General features: G+C 25.4%; 1 protein-coding gene across 1 annotated transcript; it reads left to right on the top strand.

The window, feature by feature from the left end:
• The first annotated feature begins 333 nt into the window (after positions 1-333).
• Positions 334-20,916, top strand: LOC129961656 (m7GpppN-mRNA hydrolase-like). Its single transcript, XM_056075182.1, has 12 exons — positions 334-733; positions 2,270-2,362; positions 2,447-2,598; positions 3,755-3,885; positions 5,273-5,371; positions 7,377-7,529; positions 7,676-7,782; positions 10,392-10,512; positions 13,593-13,754; positions 18,469-18,514; positions 20,180-20,324; positions 20,771-20,916. The coding sequence occupies exons 2-12, from the start codon at positions 2,295-2,297 to the stop codon at positions 20,808-20,810; spliced, it is 1,224 nt and encodes a 407-aa protein (XP_055931157.1). The 5' UTR covers positions 334-733; positions 2,270-2,294; the 3' UTR covers positions 20,811-20,916.
• The last annotated feature ends 1,239 nt before the right edge of the window (positions 20,917-22,155 follow it).

Genomic DNA, 22,155 nt, shown 5'->3' with positions numbered 1-22,155 from the left:
TGTTATTCAAAAAAATCATGGATTATGCATCTCTAAGCAAGGGTTTGAATCACACCCCTCTTTGAAAAGTAGTGATCACTTGTATTTGTGACTTTTTGATATTGGTTACGTAATAACCGCTCGTAAAATATTCGTCATCCTTAGTTGCCTCTGGTCGAAGTTGGGCCTCAACTGTCTTTCAACCTGTGATTTCAAACAACTCACGAGCAAAGCATTTGCAGATAAACTATCTCTCCATATTTTCCTTCAACACTTGAAATTTTTTGGGATGACAGCCTTTGTAGCTAAAAATCCCTAAATCCCCCTCATTCAAACAAACAAACAAACTATTGAACAGTGATCTAAGCATCTGCGCAGTGTTGCAGCAATTACTTTGCACAATAATGCAAATTTTTTGCTGTTTATGTTCGTCAAAACAGTATGGGTCGTCATAGATTAGGTTTCGGAAATGTTTTAATCGGTTCTGTATTGGGTATAGCATGTGGACTTTATGTTATGTATCCAGCCATACAAAGTTCTGTAGCGGAAAAAAAGAAGTTGGAAGCCAAAGTAGAAAAAGATTAAATTCATATTAGTGTGTATCACATGAAAAGTAGAAACTGGAAGCATTGCAAAACAGAAGTCTTCTCTATAAATTTGATTTTTTTGAAAGAAAATATTTGAATTTTTCTGTATTTTTTGTGAGAAATTGCCGGAACTCGTAAATTTTAAAAGCAGGATTTGTATATCTTTGGTAAGCATTTCTATTTTAGAAATTAATATTCCGGCTATTTTTATCAAAAAATTCAAACAATTAATTGAATATTTATTATTTGCCAAAATGAAATATTCAATTTTATAACATATGTAATCTAAATTTTTTCATTCCTGACGGTTTTTTTCAAAACAGTATTGATCATGTTTATTTAAAGCTGCATGGAGTTTTCTGCTCTTTATTTTAAGTTTCGCAGATGTTCGTTTTATATAAGCGTGTTAATGTTTTTTTAATTATATATAAATATACATTTTTTTTTATTGTGAATTGATTTTATTGAATATGGCCCTGAGACCAATTATATCTTTCTGAAAGCCCAAAATGTTTCAAGCTTTGCCCATCAATTAGCGAATTTTGGTGCTAAATCTGCTACACATATTTATATTGGTCTTTTTAAATACAAATGTAAGAAATTTTGTGCATTTTCACTCGTTACTGAAATGCGCCTTAATTAGATTTTTCAGAGCTCTAGTGGCAATTTTTTAAAATTAAAAATTTAGATCTTTTATAAGTTTATAATAAAAATGTTGTTAGTTCTTGGCAAGAAAAAATAAAAAATAAAATTGCTTATAAACTTTTTAAAATTTTAAGTCATGTTTTTTTTTTGGTGAAAGAGTTTCAGGTCCAGTTGAGTCCAATTCTAAAATTCACTAGAAGTGGATTTGGATATAGATTTATAAACCATTTGGAAATTATCATTTTTCATATACATAGAAAGTTATATATTGAATTGATCATTTTTCATTGTAATTTTTAAAAATACATGTGAAAGTTTACTAAGATATTAAAAAAACTTTTAAAAAACAAACAATGTATAATGTGAAATAATTTGTTTGGGCTTAAATTAGATATAGGTAATTTAGAATTGTGAAAATATAAGATATTGATGAGTAGAAGTCATATTATTAATGTTTAAATCATTGTTAGTAATCTTATTTCTAACTTAAAATTTTTATGGAAAAAAAAAGGACTAGAATTGTTACTTAATTTTAATTGTATATTTTAATTTTTTCCTCTAGTAAAATTTATTGATAATCTTATAGTATATTAAATAAGGAATATGGAAATTCATTGTAGATGAATGTGAAATAAATAATCTTCAAATAATAATAAGAATTTCAGAGGTAACCTTTCTTTATTTTGCCCTTTGATGGAATTTTCAAAATAATTGAAGCAAAATTATGTCAAAATGAATGCAGCACAAATTTTTTATATTATATTTGTTATATCATGGCCCTATTTGCATATTAAGTACATGTATACAAAAATTTAATTAGTTATTGTAGTTTGAAAGTCACTAACATATATTTGAATATACTAATAAATTTATAGTGAGATAAATTTTTATAGATTATTTTGTATTTCCATTTATACACATATATTATTGCATTTTTTTCCTTAACTGTTTATATATATATATACGTCACTTTCATTTTATTTTAGGAAAATATGTTTATATGTTCCAATTTTTATGATTGAGTAATACATTTGTTTTACATTTTGCATCTTAAACAGTGATTGAAACATCTGATACTGTACCATGACTGAAACAAACAATCCAAGAAAATCCTCTCATATACCTAATGATCTGTTAAATGATCTGAGCAGGTAAGTTGAAGTTGTATTTTGATCATTTTTAACCAAGACATTTTTATTATTAAATTTATATTTTTATTAAAAAAATCATTTCAGCCGTTTCATTATAAATGTCCCAGAAGAAGAGCGTGTGGATCTTATCCGTTTATGTTTTCAAATTGAACTAGCTCATTGGTTTTATTTGGACTTCTATTGTGAAGAAGATTCAAAACTCCCCAAAGTTGCTTTAAAAGACTTTATAAGAATTAGTATCCTTTATAATAATTATGTTAAAATGTTTTTAAAATTTTTTGTTGGATTATAAAGTTAGCAAAGATTTTTAGTTGTCAGACCTACAACAGTTTTATCAGATTTCATTTTTTGCTTTATTTTAATAATATTTATAGGTATTTTTTTATAATATGAAGAATTTTGGTAGTAATTTCTTTTTGATAATTTTATAAAGTTAAATATACTGACTAAATTAAATTTCAAATTAGATTTAAATTTATACTAAGAACTTTGAATTGTATTCAAATACGAAGCTGAAAATACTTTTCTTTCTTTCTTGCTATTGAGTAAAAGATTTCAATGCACTCTTTTATACTGATGAAGTTGTGTGTTTGAATATATTACATAATACCTATAATATAAATCCACCATCGCAATTTAGAATAATGTCTTGTCTCATCATATTCAGTCTAGCTTTATATTAAAAACAAGCTTCAATTTTTTTGATTGTTTAAAAAAATTGTTAGGTTTTAACTATTAATCATTTCGTATTTTATTTGGTACTTCATCTTTTTTTAAAATGATTATTTTTTATTATTTAATCTTTTTTGTTTAATTTTAAGTGAAGTGCATTATTGTTTAAAAAAGTAAGCTGTATTAAAAGTTTTAAGGAATCTCAGAAGACAAAAATTCTTTAAGTGCTCTAATTATATTTTAGTCATACAAAATAAGAAATTTTCTGGCAAATGAAGGGGGAAAAAATGTTTTAAACATGATTAGTTATAACAATAAAATTTCATATTATGTTGTTATGGTTTTTATAAACTATAATTGTTCATATAAAAAAAAGAACAAATATGCATGCAGATATATAAGCAGCATAAAAAAACATAGATATAGAAGGAAGTGAAACCATCTACAGTACTTAACAATTTTTTATGGATAAGTATTTTTAGTTAGATTTAAAAAATTAATATTGTAATAATGATCCTATTTGTATTATTGTGGCACCCATGAAACATTTTATACATCTTTTAAGATATGAATATAAATTGTAATTGATGGAATATTTTCATGAATTTTAAATCTACAGTTTGAATATCATTTACTATGATTTTATTCTTTTTTGTAATTAAAATTGCCTTGAAAGTATCTTATATGAAATCTAGAATTATTTCCTTAAAGTGATAATAGTTTTTGGACATATTCCATTCCTTCAGAAATATGGTACATCAGAAGTGGATAGTGTAATTTCAGACTGGCGAGAATATAAAAAGGCTGTTCCTACATTTGGAGCAATTTTACTGGATGAAGAATTAAAAAATGTAATTTTTTATGTAATTTTATAGGCTATTAATAACAATATTATGCATTAGGTTAATTTTCATTGCAATATCACCAACAATCTTTTAAAATCTTGTTTAAAGATGCTTAGTTTTGCAAAAAGAAAAAAAAAAAAAATTGAAAATCCTTATTTTATTATGTCTGGTTTGATGAAGCAGTCGTTTAGTTTTAAATGATAGCTTCTCGTGTAAGGAATGGTTTTACAGTGTGAACTACAATTTTATTGTTTTAGAAGTTTCTTTCATTTTATTGTTTAAAGTTCTGCAATTTGTTACTTCCATATAAATAAAAAAGGGTATTAAATATTTAATACTTTTAATATAATTATAAATAATATAAATTTAGTTTATCAAATTGTTTATATAAATGATTTATTATGCAATTATATTGTAAAATAATATGTTGTGCTTATGCAGTGTATTTTTACTCTAAAAAGTAGTGTATTTACCCAATCATCACTCATATTGTTATTGAAAAATATGGACATGAGATATATTCATTGGCAATATATTTAAAATGAGAATGGTTGCTTGGTTTTCAAAAAAATTTTTTAAAGGTATGTTGAAGAGATATTTACTTAGTTTTCAGATCAATACCAAGAATAAAATATTCATAGGATGAAAATAAAAAAATAAAATTTTTTCCTTTTATTGACTAATATTTAGAGTAATTATGCGTAATACTTGAGTATCTTGCTTAAAAAATGTGTGTCAGTTGGATTTTTAAGATGAAATTGGAAATATATATAATTTTGATTAACAAATATGTTTTTGATGCTTTGCATCATAATTTTTATATACTTACATCTAAGGATATTTAAATTTTTGTTTCTGTGTTCAAGATAAAATTAAAAATGGGAAAGTTTATGGAATTCATTTAAACTAATTTAGAAATCTTTCATATGTATTAACAAATATATTTTGTGGTGCTTTGCATCATAATTTTTATATATTGAAGTCTAAAGATATTTAAATTTTATTTTCTGTGTTCCAGATAAAATTAAAAATGGAAAGTTTAGGAAATTCATTTAAACTAATTTAGAAATCTTTTATATGTATTAGACTGTTACTTATTTTTAAAATTTTGAATTTTTTAAAATTGTTTAGTATTATATATATTCATGAATTTCTGTAATTATAAATGTAATTTTATAATTTGTAATATTATTAAATATAGTTATTGAAATATTCTGAATTTAACTGAGTATTTATATTTTTTAGTTCTTTTTTTGACTTTTTTTAATACTTAAAATGTTACTAATGTTTTCAGTTTTTAGTAATTGTTAGTTATGAAGTTTCTTGTTAGATTCCAATATAATATTACATTGCTTTATTATTGATTTTTATTATATTGAAGATTTTCTTCTAGGTTCTTTTAGTACAAAGTTTTGTATATAGAGCAAGCTGGGGCTTTCCAAAAGGAAAGGTTAATAAAGATGAGCTGCCACATCATTGTGCCATTAGAGAAGTAATTTTTTTAATTGTTTGTTCAACTGCTTAGGAATTTATTATTTTAATGAAGATTAATATTTGGAATTAAGTCTTTTCCAAATATTTAAATATTTATTTAATAATATGTTGCAGTCCCACAGGGTGGTGGGGCATCTTGTAATTGAGGATGAGAAGCTTCCAGTATAGGGGTTGGTTCTCGCCACCCTTGTGCGTACACGAAAAGATGGGGATCTGGCTCCTCCCATCAATGATGGGACATACTTCCTTAGGGAAGAGTTGTACCATGGCCGGTGATGGTCCTAGGACTCAACTACAGTTCCCACCAGTGTTGCTTTTGCGGTGGTCCGGTCATTCAAATTTTTCCATGTGCCTTCCGGCAGGTCGGGATAGTCAGTTTGTGGTTTGTGATTACAATATGCTGAATAAGCTAAGCATTTACATAAGCTAAAGGTTTTTCCTCTTATATTTATATTCATAATTTTCCATAACAAATAAAAAAAAATTTGAAGGAAAAGTAAGTAATGGTATAGGTATAACTTCATAATAAATAGAACTACTTTTAGAGTGATGAATTCACAGTTACTTTAAAAATATTTCAATGCATTTTATAAAAGATGAAATTACTTCCAGATATTTTTTTACTATAACATATTTTCTAGGTATTATGGAGAATATCAATATTGTATTCCATGCATTTATTTTTGGGAACTTATGTCATTGAATTGGTTTTCGCATCTGTTTTTGCTTAATAGTGGCATTTTTTTGCAGATTGAAATGCTGATAATAGTACTGGGTGAATAAGGATAAAAAATTTTTATTATTTAATAAGATTTTTCGTCTAACATTTGTTTTTAAAATTTCGAATTGAAATAAAATTTAAATTGTAATTGGGATAATAGAGATTATATAAGATAAACTTAAAATATTTGGAATTCTAGCAAATTATGCAATATTTTCATTTATTAATAAGCTATTTTTGATGACTAATTGCTAGAAATTTCAGCTAAATAGTTTAAGTAACTTAGTCCTAATGGTTTCCTCAGCAAAATATTTTTAAATTTCAAATTTTTATTGGTATGTAACTTAAATTTAAAGCCTTATGTGTTTTGTTCATTGTGCTATGCATTTCTTTAATTTTCTGACTATATCTTTACATCCACTTATATCATGGGAAAGAACAGCACTTTTTAAAAAAAATTGTCGTTATTTGATTATAAAGTTAAACCTTAGTTGTAAATTTAATAAAATTTCAAAAATTTTATTCAAAGCATACCTTATATTGAAATGAACTCAGCAACAAGAAATAAATTAAATCTTCATTATTGATAATGGAACAAAAATGACAAAATGCCATATTAGCAGCAACAATGAAAATTATTTGAGCTTCCCTTCAAAAATGAAATATATTGTTGTAAAATATACTTAAAATATCTTTTAAAATTGATTAAAAATGGAAAATTTTAATATAGCAAAGAATTGTTATTTTTAATTGATAAATTTTAAAATGATGTAAAAATAATTTTTATGTTGTAATATTTTTGAAAGTTATTATTGAAAAGAGCTAAATGTTTGCTTACTTTTTAACTAGTTTGTATTTAAATGAAGATCACACACACACACACACAAAATGTTCCAAGATGCACATTCCCACCCTTTTATGTATATAAGAGCCCTTGGTAGCTGTTGGTCAAACTGTCTGACATGTAGAGTACCAGCATACACATTCATCTCTATTATTAGTATTGTTTATGCAACATGTTTATTGGTTTGCCTTAAGAGTTTATTCAAAATATATTCATTTTAGTATTACATAACAATGTGATTTTTAGTTTACAAGATTTTTAATTGAGCTTTCTTTGGTACATATTTGTGTAAAAATTTAAGATCATTTACTGAGCAGTTTTGATTTTTTTTAAGATATCCTAAAGAAAAACGTCATTCAGAGTTTCATAAATGTCATATCATTTTTTATTGTCATAGACATTACTATTGATTAAAATCTTTAATTTAACAAATTTTAGGTCCTTGAGGAAACTGGTTTTGATATTTCTGATTTAATTGACAAAGATGCCTATCTTGAACATTATTTTAATGACCAATTGATTAGATTATATATAATCACTGGTGTGCCAGTAGATGCAAAATTTTGTCCCAAAACAAGGAATGAAATAAAAGTAAGTTTATAATTTTTTTTTTTTTTTGAAAATTTAAGTTTTTGAATTTTAAAATATGAAATGTATAAACAATTTTAGAAATTTATCTCAATTCTTTCTAAATGTTACTGTATTAAAAATTTGACTTTTCTCATATTTTATCAAAGGGTTGCGAGTGGTTTTCTGTAAATCAGTTGCCAACTGGAAGGAAGGATCAGTTTAGTAAAACAAATTTGAGTGCAAACAGTTTTTTCATGGTTATACCTTTTGTGAAGTAAGTATAATTTAATATTCTACTTGGAAATTAATCTGGTGATAAATGGGTACTTGATTTCTAATTGTGTAGAATCCCTTTGATAAATTATTTACATTAGTGTCTACTTATTTTAAGAAATAATAAATTTTTTGTCATAAATAAAATGTTTGTCAGATATTTATTTTTTCATTCATATTCTCTAAAATAATATTACTCCTCCTTGTATAATTTAGCTTATTAAAAAGCAGATTTTCATGTAAATCATATTAAATGAAAATAATTAGAAATATTTGGAAAACTTGGCATGGTAGCTCTTATGTATTTATTGAATTCAGGGTTTAATTTATAAAATACTAGCTACTTTTGGCAACCAGTTTGCTCGCCTAGGTTATTGGGTTTTTAGTCTGTTAATAATATGGGATGCATTTCTTTAAAAAGCATTTCCCCTTGTCATTTGATGCAACTAAAACACATGAATTCAATTAAATTAGTTTACTGCAAATTACGGAATGTACACAATACAAGATAAAAACGGAAGTGTAATAATAAATGCAAGATAAAAGAATCACTAAACCACTGATTTAATGATTTGCAAAAGCATATGCGTGAATGTTTTGATGAAGAGTTTGAATTAAGTATAATATTAAATTAATTGAAAAATTGTGCGAAAATGAAATTTATATAATTAAAAAGGTAATTTTTTTTAGTTCTAAGATAATACAAAATGCATTTTTATAAGAAAATTGTTTTAAAAGATATGAGTATCAATTTCTGTTGGCAATTCATAACGATTATGGCTAGACTTAAGATTAATATATGAGCACCAAAATTGTAGCTTTTTGGAAAGATTTCTCATCAAATATAATTGTTCAATTTTTTATTGCAATTTTAAAAGTCGTTTGTTAGAATTTCTAGTATCACTCAGGATTGTAGAGTTTTACAAGGTTTTTTGGCCAATTGGCACGATTTTGACTTGCTTGTTGAGAAACCGTACATTAATCTTAAATCTTACCAAGATTACGTGTTTGGCAGTGGTTAAATCTGAATTTGTGCTTGATTAACTTTTTGGTTGAAGTCTATTTCTTGATTTCTTTTATATCTTCTTTCCTCTAACTCCTTTAATTAGCTAAGTGAAGCATTTGATTCAGTATAGCTGTAAAAATGTTTAAAGAATGAAGCAATCTGACTGATTGATTGAAATGGAATAAGAATGGCATTTTTTGGCAACAAAGGCTGCTATCCCCTAATTGCAGAAGAGTTCATTCAATAGATGTTAAAAAAATTCAAAGATTGGAGAAGAATCCAGAGATACTGCTTATTAGAAACAGCTTTTTGAATAAATGTTTCGAATGAAGATCAATATTAAGTTTTGCAAAAAGATTTGATCTATAATTTGTGTACTTGGAATAAAACAAGATATGTTCAATGTTATTTAAGTAGTCTGAAATTCGTATGATATTTTGTTTATATTTGACTGTTGCCATTTGACAATTAGTAGTAAGCTCGATTTCTGTGCCTACCATTATATATATATATATATATATATATATATATATATATATATATATATATATATATATATATATATATATAATATATATCTTTAGACTTTTAAGATATGCTATTTTCTTATTCTGATTGTGCATGAGAGCCTCCCTGATGGAATCAAGTAAAATGAAGTCACACTTGCATGCAAACGTAATTCTCCATGCAGTTAGAATAATCGCGGATCAATTTTTTATTTTCCATGTAAAATGTTCATTCCAATACTAAAATAAAATAGAATATTCAATTTCCATTATGTGATATGTCTAACAGCCTGTTAGGTTATTTAAAATATGTTAATTAGAAAATTAAAGAATAGTCAATATACTCTTTCAGCACATTGGATACATTGTTTATTGTCCTAGAAAATTTTGCTAATAAATTCTATAAAAAATATATGAAATAAAAAAAAAGCATGAATTAATAACATTTTGAAAGAATATAAAAGTATAAAGCAGAATCTTTATTCTGAAACTTTGATTGTTGAAAGAAAAAAATACTAAAATATTTGTAAAAACCATGAATATGATTTAAATTTCATTGTAATAATGAAAAGTATTGTGGCAAATATTATCTAAAAAATCTTTTAAAAAAAAGTTAAAATTTAGAAAAAAAATTGCACAATAATTAAACTGGTAACTTAAAAAAATAATTGGGATTAATTATTGAAATAGTGTAAATTCTATTGTATGATAATATTAGTGGAAATTATCTATAAACTGCCAAAAAGGTTTTTTATAAATTGAGGCTTTAAAAAATGATTCTGAGGTGGACATTCTCATCCTCCAAAATATATCTCAGCAATATTTGGTAATTTTAGGTCAATAACTTAACTTGTGGAGCACTAATGCACATGCATTCTTGAACAAGCAGTGTTCACACAATTTTTTTAATGTACTATATATTTGATGATGAATTTTAAAATAGAGTTAACAGTATTAGAAGCCATCTAATTCTAATTAGGTATTCATTTTCTTTAAAATTATGTAATGTGTGCAAATAAAATTACAACAGAATTAATTGAAGTCATCATCGTTATAGTTTTTAAATTTAATATTATGCAATTAAATTTCTTTCTACAGGCAGTTAAAGAAGTGGATTTCTGTAAAAAATACTCATTCCAATCAATCACCATATGAAAAAACATTTGAAATTGACAGGCATAACTCAAAACAGCAGCAGCAACTATATACTCAGACTAAGGTAAATTAAATCTATACTTAATGACTTTTCTTGTGTGTTATTTTTTTTTTTCAAAGATGAAGGTGCAAACCCTTTATTATTTTTTACTAGCTTATTTCAATATATGAATGACTTTAAATAGATCTCTGTATTCTATGAATATGTAGACATGGAAAATCATAAGTAAAAAAAATTAGCTTTTAGGTAATTGAGATTTTTATTAAATTTTAAAAAATACTAGAGACAATTATTAAAAAATGATTTTCAATAATTCCAAGAAAAGAAAATTTCAGCTACCATCAGTTATGCTTTTAATTTTATAAAAGTTTGAACTTTGAAAAAAGAGATTGGAAGAGAATACAGCTGATGAAAGCTTTCTAAATGTTGGAAATTAATTTGTTTATTCATATATACTGTTTCCTCCTTTTTATGATGTATGCAATAAACTTTTTATTGGCTGATACATCAGACCCAAATATGTACTTAAGATGTATTAAATCTCTTAGTGGCTAGTTGGTTTTCTATTCTTTTGCATTCATCACCTTTTCTTAAAGTAAAATAATGACTCGCAAGTTATTCATTTTCATTTAGTTTAATTGTCAACTGAATTGAAATGGATCATTTGTGGACCATTATTTCTTAAATTTTATTAAAAGGTTGTGGAAATTTGATTTCTGTTCTGAAATTTAATAATCAGTAATTTTTCTGCTTTCCATTGGTCAAGATCCTAGGAGGAATCAGATTCAGATTTTAGATAAAATACAATATGAATTTTCCACCTATTGTGACAACTTGTAGTCTGTTTTAACTTTCAATACTCTAAGATTTGAAGACTGTCATAATGGAATGAACCAAAATTCAGTGCCATTACTGAACCAAGCAATCGGGAATAGCCGGAAGAAATGTATGGGGTTTCCATTGATGAACCTTGGATGTTGATTATTTGTTGACAGAATCAAGCTGAAGATGGAAGTTTATACAAGATCAAAGAGATCTAAGTTCTAGTAGTGAATGGATAGCATGTTTGCATTAATTTATTAAGACATCAACAAATAGCATGGAACATTTGCAGTGTACAAAGTAAATTTAAAATCATTAATTTATTAAAAGACCAATTCAAGTGCACTTCTAGAGCTGATGAGATTTGATTACCAGATCAGCTTTTCTAAAGTTCAATTGTTTGTTTTTAAAAACAATGATATCATTATTTTTATAATAAGAATAAAGGGAGTAAACAAGCAATTAAAGGACACAATGCATCCATTTGATGCTATGTACAATATCTTTGAAACTATTAGGAATTCCCACAGGACTATCAAGATATAGCACAAATTTTATATTGATGACTCAATACTGATTGTAAATTTAATAAAATTGAAGTCAAATAGATCATGAATAAAATAAAAAATTTGAAAAAGGATTTTAGTAAAAAATTATGTAGTTTATGTAAAGTAAACTACATAAGTTTAGGAAAAAATAGTAGTTTTAGTAAAAAATTATGTGTATTAAAAATTATGTAGTTTGTATTTGTTAGCAATAAATGTAGCAACACAGAGTATTATTGCTGGTAATTTGAAAGGGAAGACTGTTAAAAATAAATTTATCGTCTAAATTTGAAAAAGAAATAGGCATGTGTTATGTTTGTAAACAAAAGTGTTATTTAAGAAGAAACTATAAATATTCTGATTCTTTTGGCTTGAATGCTTGTGACATTGAGGGTAATAAAATTATTGTTTTAGTAAAATTAATAAAAATTACATTTTTATTTTTAAAATATGTGTAAATGAAATAACTGGAAAATGTAATTGGATTTTTAGTACTATTGCAACATAATATTTTTGTAATAGTGCAAACTTGTTTAGTGGTTGTAGATTACAATAGATAAATCTGTCTTACTAATGTCTTTAACTATTGGCGGTTCATAAAGTCCTATAGAAGATGTTTATTGTTAACTTTTATGTCAAATTGAATGGTAAGAAACATTGTATAGCATTGAAAAATGTATTGTACATTGGTAAATTATGATAAAATATGTCACTTGAAGAACCAAATTTTAGCTTTAAATGCTTTGATGAAATTTTATGATTATACGAAATGGGAAAATAAGTTTATTTATATTGTTAATGAAAATTTTTCTGAAAATTAAAGTTTGATGCAATAGGTATACAGTTAACCGAGTCCAATAGGTTGAATAACAAATAATGATGCTTTATTCTTCACAAAAACATAAATATCCAGACAACAAAACACAGCTGAATTATATGCAAAAACAGGCACTCGGAGAGAGACTTTGCATGACTACTTATGTGTTTCAAATCATCTGTTCTTTATTTGCTTGAAATGGACTCAACTGCAGATTTGCTATTCGACTCAGTACTTTGACAGACTGACCGCTTTGTCTCTGGGTCTTTAATAATTCTTATAAGAAAGTAAGACAGCTTCTAAAAAAATTTCACAACTTTGCTCCTAATCAATATATTATCAAAATTCCAACCGTTTCTGGAAATCGATACTATCACTTAATTAATTTTTTTTTTGGTATAATGGCTGTGTGCCATTGATTCAGCATCCGCTCTGCATTCATCAGAGCTACATGCAAAATTGTCTTCCTTGCAGGAAATTTACTGCTTTGGTAAACAATATTACAAATTCATAACTATAAGTATGCATTATAAATGAATTTTAGAATATATATAAAGATGTAGACATATAGGTTCTAGACATTCGATTTAGTTGTTTTTGTTAATTTCACAGAATAAAAAAAATAAAAAATTGCAAAAAAAAAAAAAAAAAAAAAAAAAAAAAACCCTTCTTAAAAAGAAATTGTTTTTTTGAAATATGGAGAATACATAGTACATAAATGTCAATCAAATATAGTTTCTGTATGAAATTTCATTTTATTTTTTAAATGGAATTTAAACTGTGTGCTTGAATTGCAATTATTTTTTAGGGCAATGATATTAATATTTGTTTTTGAATAGAGAAAAAAGTTCTTTTAATTATGATTCTATCTGCTGACAAAATGGAAAAGGATTTCTATTGTTTCTTTCTGCCTTTTACATATTCTCATGATTTATTTATATTATTTTTTATTTTGTTAGAGTGAGTATGCAAGATATACTGAGAATACTTCCCCAGCAGAGACTCGTGGAGGCCGTCAACAACATAAATCTACCTACTCGCCTCCACCAAGAATGCTTCGTCAAAGAAACATTAAGCATGGAGGAGAAACTGAAAAGAAGAAAAATATTACTCAATCAGATGTAAGTTTATTTTACTATAGATACATATATTCAGAGTGTCCAAAGAAAGTGGAGCAAATGTTTATTTCCTTAATTGTTGCATTTAGATGTATATTTCCAATTACAAAGTATAATTAGATAAGGTGTTCAAGAGTATTGAACTTTGCTTTCTGTAGAAAAGGATAATAAATTATAAAGATTAAATTTTTACATGATTGACTAAGTGAAAAAAATGTCAGTGAACAAAATGTTTTCTTACACACTCATCTATAGACATTAAAATATATTTCTGTCTGTAAAATTTGCTGAGATATTAGAGAGCAAATTTATTGATTTTAAATTATTTTTACACGCTTCAGACTTGTATGTAAAAATAATGACTGGTGTTTGAGTAAATTTTTTGGAATAATATAACCTACCACAATAGTTTATTTAAAAGATGGGATCATAATGCATCTATTAACTTTCATTACATTTTACAAAATGATGTGATAAAACATCAATTGAATTGCATATAAAACTTGTTCAGATTGAATTCTTTTGACATCTATATAATGTTGCATTCTTTTAATATTACTTGTGTACATGTAATCCAGTTTATCATTTGTGATACCAAGGTATGTTTCTTGAATTCATCAGCAATAACCTGCTACATCTATAGGAAACATATTATGCACAGAAGAATGTCGGTAATAGATTTAAGAATATAGGAAGGTATTCAATAGGTCCTTGTAAGCCAATTCACTTATAAATAAAGAAGTTGGCCAGAAATTCTAATTAGAGAAATGTATGTTATATAATTATAAAAACACAAGAAGAAGTTTTATGGAATTACCTGCAAAATTGGTTCAGATATTTGCATTTTAAATTATGAACTTTCTATGACTTGAAAAAGGATTCATCTTAAAATTGAAAAATGTATTATCCAGTATTTTTCCGAGTTTGGCAATGGCAAAATGTGATATAAGCAATAAAGAAAACAAACAGAAATAATTTTTTTAAAAAATCTGAAAAACAGACTTAGGAGGTAGGGTGAAAATCTGAGGGGTGTGATCAGGAATGTGCATTGCATACTGGTTTACTTGATTGAATTCAAGTATGTATTGGGACCAATGGTGGTCTTTTTTAAATACATTTCTTTTCTTTTTTGTTAATCTGTATCTTTTCTTTTTTTTTTTTTTGTATGTACCACACTAAATAATGAGCATTTATTCGATGTTTTCAAATTTGTAGAAAATTTATCAGGATGAAATATTAGGTTGCAAACTTTCTTTCATGGTTGTATGGTGGAGAGGTTTTATTCTGATTGTTGCATGAAGGATGCCAGTTTGGATCCTCAGACCTTCCATTCCCCCTTCAGTGCATTTTTCAAATTATTTTTATTTATTTTCTTCATTCCATTTCCAAAGGAAATTTAATAATTTAAATTTTCTTTGTTAGGGAGTTTTAAAAACATAAAAGAAAAGGTAAAAAGGGAGGCTAAAAAATTTTTTTTTATGCTGTATAGATTTGCAAGAATTTATCTTTTTTCAAATGGTCGGAAGCAGTGAATGTTTTGTCATATTTATTTTTTTATTTATTTATTTCTTGCTAAACAGTTTTATTTTCTTTTTTCTTTTAGTGTTCTTTTTTCTATTATCATGTTTGTGCATTAAATGATTTATTCAAATACTTTTTCATTCCATACTTTGTAAGCCTGCCAACTTCAGTTGTCACTTTCATTACTAAGTGTTCTTGGTATTTGGAAAACATGTTATTTTTGTTTTTATGCAATATTGATTTGAGTTTTGTTTCTCCTTATTGGCACTGTTCAACTTTATTTGTATATTGTAGCTGTACAAATTATTTATTTTTCTATGATTTTGACTTTTTATGTTTATAAAAATATTTAATTTTTAATTACATTCATTCTGAAATTGGCCTTGCATTATAATTTTTTAAGAACATTAATAAAAGTTTGAATAGAAATATTATTAAAAAACTGAAGATGAATAAAGAATCCAAGTAGAAGACTTTTATTTGCTATTTCAATTAAAGATATCTTATTAAAAGACCGTATTGGATATCATATTCTAACACTCATTTTATCATTGGCAGTTTTGTGCCATTGTCTACTAAATCATTGTTTTAAACTTAATATACTAGTTAATAAAATTATTAGTACTTATTATTAATTTCTTTAACATAAGCCAGAATATGTGTCCATATTTAGGCCTCCGTAAATTGCAATTAAATCAATAAGTTTTTATTTGGTTTTTTAAAAGGCATTTTTATTATTTGGATTAAATTTGGATTACTCTTAATTAACATTTAACAACTTCTTATTTATACCTTTGCCGGCGTCCTGGCATATATAGGTAGCGCTATTCCCCATGATCTGGGCATCCCGGGTTCGAGTGCCAGTTCGTGCATGGTTGTTCTTCTGTGAGGTGTGTGAATGTGCTCACCTGTACAAAGGGGTTGTGTAAGCAAATGTGATGCATGAAGTAGCTAAGTCGTTCACTTGGCGCTACTGAAAAAACAAGAGATGCTCACTTGGCTTAAATCGCTGACAGATCTGTCAGCGGACTTGCAAAGTGCCATAAGTAACAACAACAACAATATTTATATCTTCAATTCATATTAAGATTGGTTTCTTTCTTTTTTGAATTATGTAGTTTAATATCCATTTGATTTACTTTGTAATCTGTCATTATTATTATTTTTAGCAAGTTATCTATAAAATTGTTGCATCTATCAGGAAGTATTGACTGTTTTAGTTTTGAATTTTTAGCTTGAGGAAATTTGAATACTAAATCAAATAAAAGGCTGTAACTCTGTTTAAATTGCAGTTTTTTTGTCTGCATTTCTTGAGGCAAACATAAGCATGTTAAGAGGAATTTTCTTAATATGATTATATTCTTTTGTGTCTTGTTCAGATTTTCCGGCAGTAATGTTCATAATTTGTATCAGAAGCAAGGGCAATAAATATGTAACTCAAAATTCTATTGGAGTAAATTCTTTGTTTAATTTTAAATTTCACTAATATACATTACATATAATGACAAATAACTACTTAAGACTCTACCATCAACATAGTAAGCATTCATTTCAGTAACTTTTGATTTTTTAATTCTAGTTCTAATTTTTTAAGCTGACATTTTTTATTGGATTCATCCTTTTTGTAATTTTAAAAATTTCTTTTATTATGCAGAATTTATTATTTGTAAGTGTGAGTCTTCATCACAAATATCATCTTAAGTAATTAAACTAATTAATTTTGAAACATGAACAATAGCTGCTGGAGTTATAAGTTACTAGTTTAATTCTTCGGTTAAATTTGGAAGATTGTTGTATCCTTAATGGATAAGTCATTTTGATACAAAAATATTACTCAAAAGTTTGCTTTCTGTCCCAAGATTTTGTTTTAAAAATTCTACAGCATCCATTTTATTTCTATTATCTGATTACCTAAAAAAAGGACGGGGGGGGGGGGAGAGATTTCCTTCATTTTCTTAACAAATTACCAATCTAAAAAGAGAACTTTGAAACCACTTAGCTCTGAAACAAATTAAGTAATTGTGCAACTAATTTCCCACTCACAGTTTATATGTTAAAGTTTGGCTTAACACATTTTAATATTCCAAATAGAAAATTCCCAAATCATTTCTCCAGTTTTGGGGGAATGAAATTAAGTTTGGCAAAAATTAAATTTATGTATAATGATAAAATGGTTCTACTTATAATGATATAGGCTGTCTAGGAATTTGATTATATATATATATATAAATAATAGAAATAAAATGGACAATGTATATATAATTTAATAATGTCTATCCGTTGTTTTACACACCTTTAGAATCATTTACTCCATTTGCACAGCATGCATGTATGGGATTGTTTCTTCCTGCTCATGTATTAATCTCAAAATCTAAATGTTTTTTAAGATTATGTGCTGAGAAGATTATGGTAACAAGCACAGTTATTTCTTAAGCTTTCATACTTTTGAGACAATCTTATATATAAAATGTTATGTCTTTTTATATAAGATTATATAAAAAGGAGTGTAATGTTTCTAATCTAAATATTTCTATGAAATTGATGAAAAATTTGCAGATTCATTGAAGTAGTGTAACAGCTTTCAGTGCCAAGTTAGTTTATTTTTACAAATATAAAAACCAAAGAATAAATCTTTCTTTAGGATGTTTAATAAGAAAAATTGATTACATTTCTGTTTAGTGAATTAAATGACCTTAAATTATTAATTAAATTAATAATTAACCTATTAACCTTTGAATTAATAATTAATCTATTATTAATGAAATTTTATGTAGAAATGCATTTGTAGCAGCAAATTATAAGGAGGGGGGGGGATATTGAAAAATAGTAAAATAGGGTTGTTTTAACCTACAAATCTCCTTTAAAATGTTAAAAATAATCAATATGTGTAGGTCTATCTAGATTTCTCTGCTTTGTTTAATTTATGGGATGTAAGCTATTTTATTTTGGATTATTTCACTTTAAAAAGTATTTTGTTATTCTCTATTATGATAGATACAAACTGGTGTTTGAGATATTCCAAAATATTCTTTTTATTAATAACTAAAATATTATTCAACATTTTTATATTATAAGCAAGAGTACTAATTTTGAGTGCATTTATTTGAATATCATTACGATGGAATGCCAGACTATAAATGTAATGAAAAGTGTTGTTAATATATATTTTTACTTTATTTATTTATTTATTTTGCAGGATAGAGGCTCAGCACATTCTAAACATCATAAAAAGGTTTCTGGAGGTTTGTTATTTTTTCTAAACTTTTTGAATTTTCCTGTGTGAATGTTTTTATGTTTGTAAATAGTTTTTTTTTCTTTGCATTTATTTTCAAATGAGGTATAAGACTTAAGACATAAGTTTATTAATAAAAAAAAATGATTTCAGTGTTTTGAGTTTGTTTTAAAAGCTTTCTTATGAAGGAAAAGAGATTTCTGTTTCATTTATTGCTAAATTATTTTATTTATTGAAATGTTTGATTTACAAAAACCAGTAATTCTTCTAACAAAACAGTTTGATTCTGAATGTCTGTACCTTGTTTCTTTGGATATTTTAATTTTTCAGCTGCCCATGTGAGAAACAATAATTGAGCCATCTTTCTTTATAAAACATTTTATTTCTAACAGTTTATATATTTTAGCATTTATCAATAATTTTTTTTATGCTGTATTATTACAATCCATTTCCTGAAATGGAAACCTTCAGTGCTTTCACAAATGTGCCGGTGGGTTTTGATTTAATTGAAATATGGAAGAGGAGATATTTATTTTTTTGTTTTTCAGTATTTAGAAACAGTAGTACAAGTTCTAAATTAAAACATAATAATGGAATACAAAGTGAAAAAGAATAACTAAAAGGAAGCATAAATAATTAAGAACTTTAGAAAGGCATTCTTCATATTCACTGCATTCTGTCCCTTTACTAAGTAAATTATCCAGAAAAGATTGTGCAACTTTCTAAAATAGTTATATTTGTTGGAATATAGGCTTAAAAGTTTGTGTTACTGAATGAAATATTTTTGATTCAATGATTTTTTTTCCAAATATTTTATTATATTTATTGTATATGCTATTATATCAATTATATTTGATAAGGCTTTGCTACTATAAAATATCTTTTTATTTATATTTTATTTTTGTTTAGATTAAGCTATGCAGTTATAAGGAAAACAAGGAACTTCAAAAAACGATCTTTTTATTCACAAAATTAAAATTTTTTATTTCAAATAAAAGCTTTTCGTCTTTAGAGATGGCATCAATGGTTATCTGCTCTACAATATCCTAAAGCTGTGAGAGATACTTCTAAATGAAACTTTGGCATAGACTCCAGCTTAAACAGTTGGAGTGATTTTGCCAGTTTGCAGATACTGCTACTCAATCAGAATGCTTTATGTTTATTGTTAACATTTACTTTAAAGTAATACTTTCTTTTGCTATGATAAGATGTTTCTCAAATTTGGTTGGTGACTAGATTGGTATTATTAGTATGATTAGTGAATAGCTAGTGACCAAATGCTGATATAAAAAATTTTGTATAACAACAACAAAAAAAAAAAAAACTTAATTTTTTTAGGTTTGGATGAAGTGTAATTTAATATGCATTTTGGTTTTTTATTACTTAATCTATGCTACTTTATGTTTTTTGTTATATTTATTTCATTGAGTTGACATGTAAGTTTTCAAGAATATTTCAGAACAGTAGGTAAATAAAAATCATTATGGCATTTTAAAGAAATGTGGATGTTACTATTAAAATTCCAATTTAATTGAGTATATTGAGCAAAAATTTACCTGCTATTCTTAAATTTAGATATTTTATAGGAAGAGCAAGGAAAAACTTATTGAAGGTTTTCATTTTAGCATGAGAAAATATTATTTACTGTGAATTAAAACATTACTTTTGTTTTTAGAAACCCCAAAATTTGAAAAAAATATAGCAAGTTCTAAGAAAACATTTTTGGCTACTGAAGATGGTTTTTATCCTGTTTCTAAGACATGGCTAAATTTTTCTCTGGATTGTGAAGCTGTAGTTGCAACATTTAATATTCATTTGAGGTAAGTATTATCAGAAATCACTTTTATTTCTGAAACATTTATTTTTTGCATTCATTGCAACAAGAATAAATTCATTAATAATAGAAGTTTTTTTTTTTTTTCTTGATATTCTATTTTAAAAAATTATATCTAAAGATATTGTTCCCAGTCTTTTTATCTCTGCATTTAGCTTTTAAAGGCAGCTGATGAAAATGCATAATATTACTTTACATTAATTTGAAATATCACATTCAAGCATGATATGTTATGCTTTTTTCCTTATTATTTCATTTGTAATCAGAGGAATTTTTCCATACAAAATCTAGAAGAAAATATAAATATTTCTTCAAATATTAAGCATTTAATTCTTCGTTAATTTTGTTTTAAGAAACTACTATATCATTACTGATTTTGTTTATTTGGCTTACCAGTTTTCTTTTCCTTAATTACTTTCTCTTAATTTATAGGAAAACATCCACCTCACCTAATGCATACAGCTTTTCATGACAATATTTCTCATAAAAATATACTTTATTACTTTCTGTATTTTCAAATTCATTCATGTATATTTTAGTCTTACATATGTTAGAAAAATAAAATTTTCTGAAATGTTTTGCTTATTGACGTTTTTCTCGTATATTAGTCACTACACTATAAAATTGGAAGACAGTTAAGGGATATTAAATTTATTCTATCTATTTGTGGTATATTATCAATAAAAAAAAGTAAAGTTAGTTAACTTAGCTAAAAGCTAATAACCTTTCCTGTTGAGCTTTAAAAAAAGAATTTCCATCCACTGTAATTTTTTTATGATATGAATTTGTTTTTGAAAATATTTTATACATAATAATAATTTTGTTATAATCTGGCTTTTATTATTTAATTTTGCTTATTTTTTTATTACATTTGTAAATAATAGTAAACAAATAACATGAAGTAATTAAACAAGATACATTTCTTTTCAATCAGTTTACTTTCTGTGTGAATTTATATTTCACTGTTGTTGAAATCACAAGAATTTTCAAAAGATTTACATAAAATATAGATATATTTTTAAAAATAATATTTGAATCACTCTAAGCTATACAATAATATTTTTAAAGAATGACTTAAAATGAACAATTAATAAAAAAAATTTGAGAAATTGAAATTAATTTTATAATGAATATTATTATATTTTTATTTTTATACATGACAAATATTTTAACATAGCCATCAAGTAAGAATTGACTAGAATTCTCTTTGTAAGTTTTACTTTCCTAAAAATTCAAATATTATGGAAATTAATTAAATAATAAAACTCATATTTAAAAAAAAAATGCTAACTTCTCAGGGAGTTTCAGATTTACCTATTTTATTAAGACATATTCAATTTGTTGTTTATAGAATTAAGTTGTAGAGAAAGCACAAATGAAAACTTTTAAAATTTGACTTGAATTTTTAATAAGCAGTATGTTTAAATTCAGATAAATTAATCATTATATGCTGCTAAAAGTAGATACAGAAATCTATATAAATTTCATTGTATTAAAAATTTTAATTCTAAATGATTGTTTAAATTCTTAAGATGCAAAAGTCAGGTCTGATCATTGAAAAGTCAGGTTGGAGTCAAACACAAGGTATTTCAAATTCTCAATTAAATAATTTGGAAATCTTTTCATTACTTTCAAATGCAATGAAATTCTTTACAATCAAAAATATTTTAAGTTTGGTTTATACATATATATATAATTGTTTAAAATAATTTTATTTTGTATATATTTTTCTTTAAAGTTTAATGTAATGTTTACAACTGGAACACAGCAAAGTTAACAAATATTATAAAAGAAAAAAGTTTGCTGGGTTGCAATTC

This window comes from Argiope bruennichi, chromosome 2 (genome assembly GCF_947563725.1).
Source record: "Argiope bruennichi chromosome 2, qqArgBrue1.1, whole genome shotgun sequence".
In the NCBI taxonomy this organism is placed as follows: domain Eukaryota; kingdom Metazoa; phylum Arthropoda; class Arachnida; order Araneae; family Araneidae; genus Argiope; species Argiope bruennichi.
Note: the sequence above shows the minus strand (reverse complement) of the source record. Positions and strands in the feature narration are given on the sequence as shown.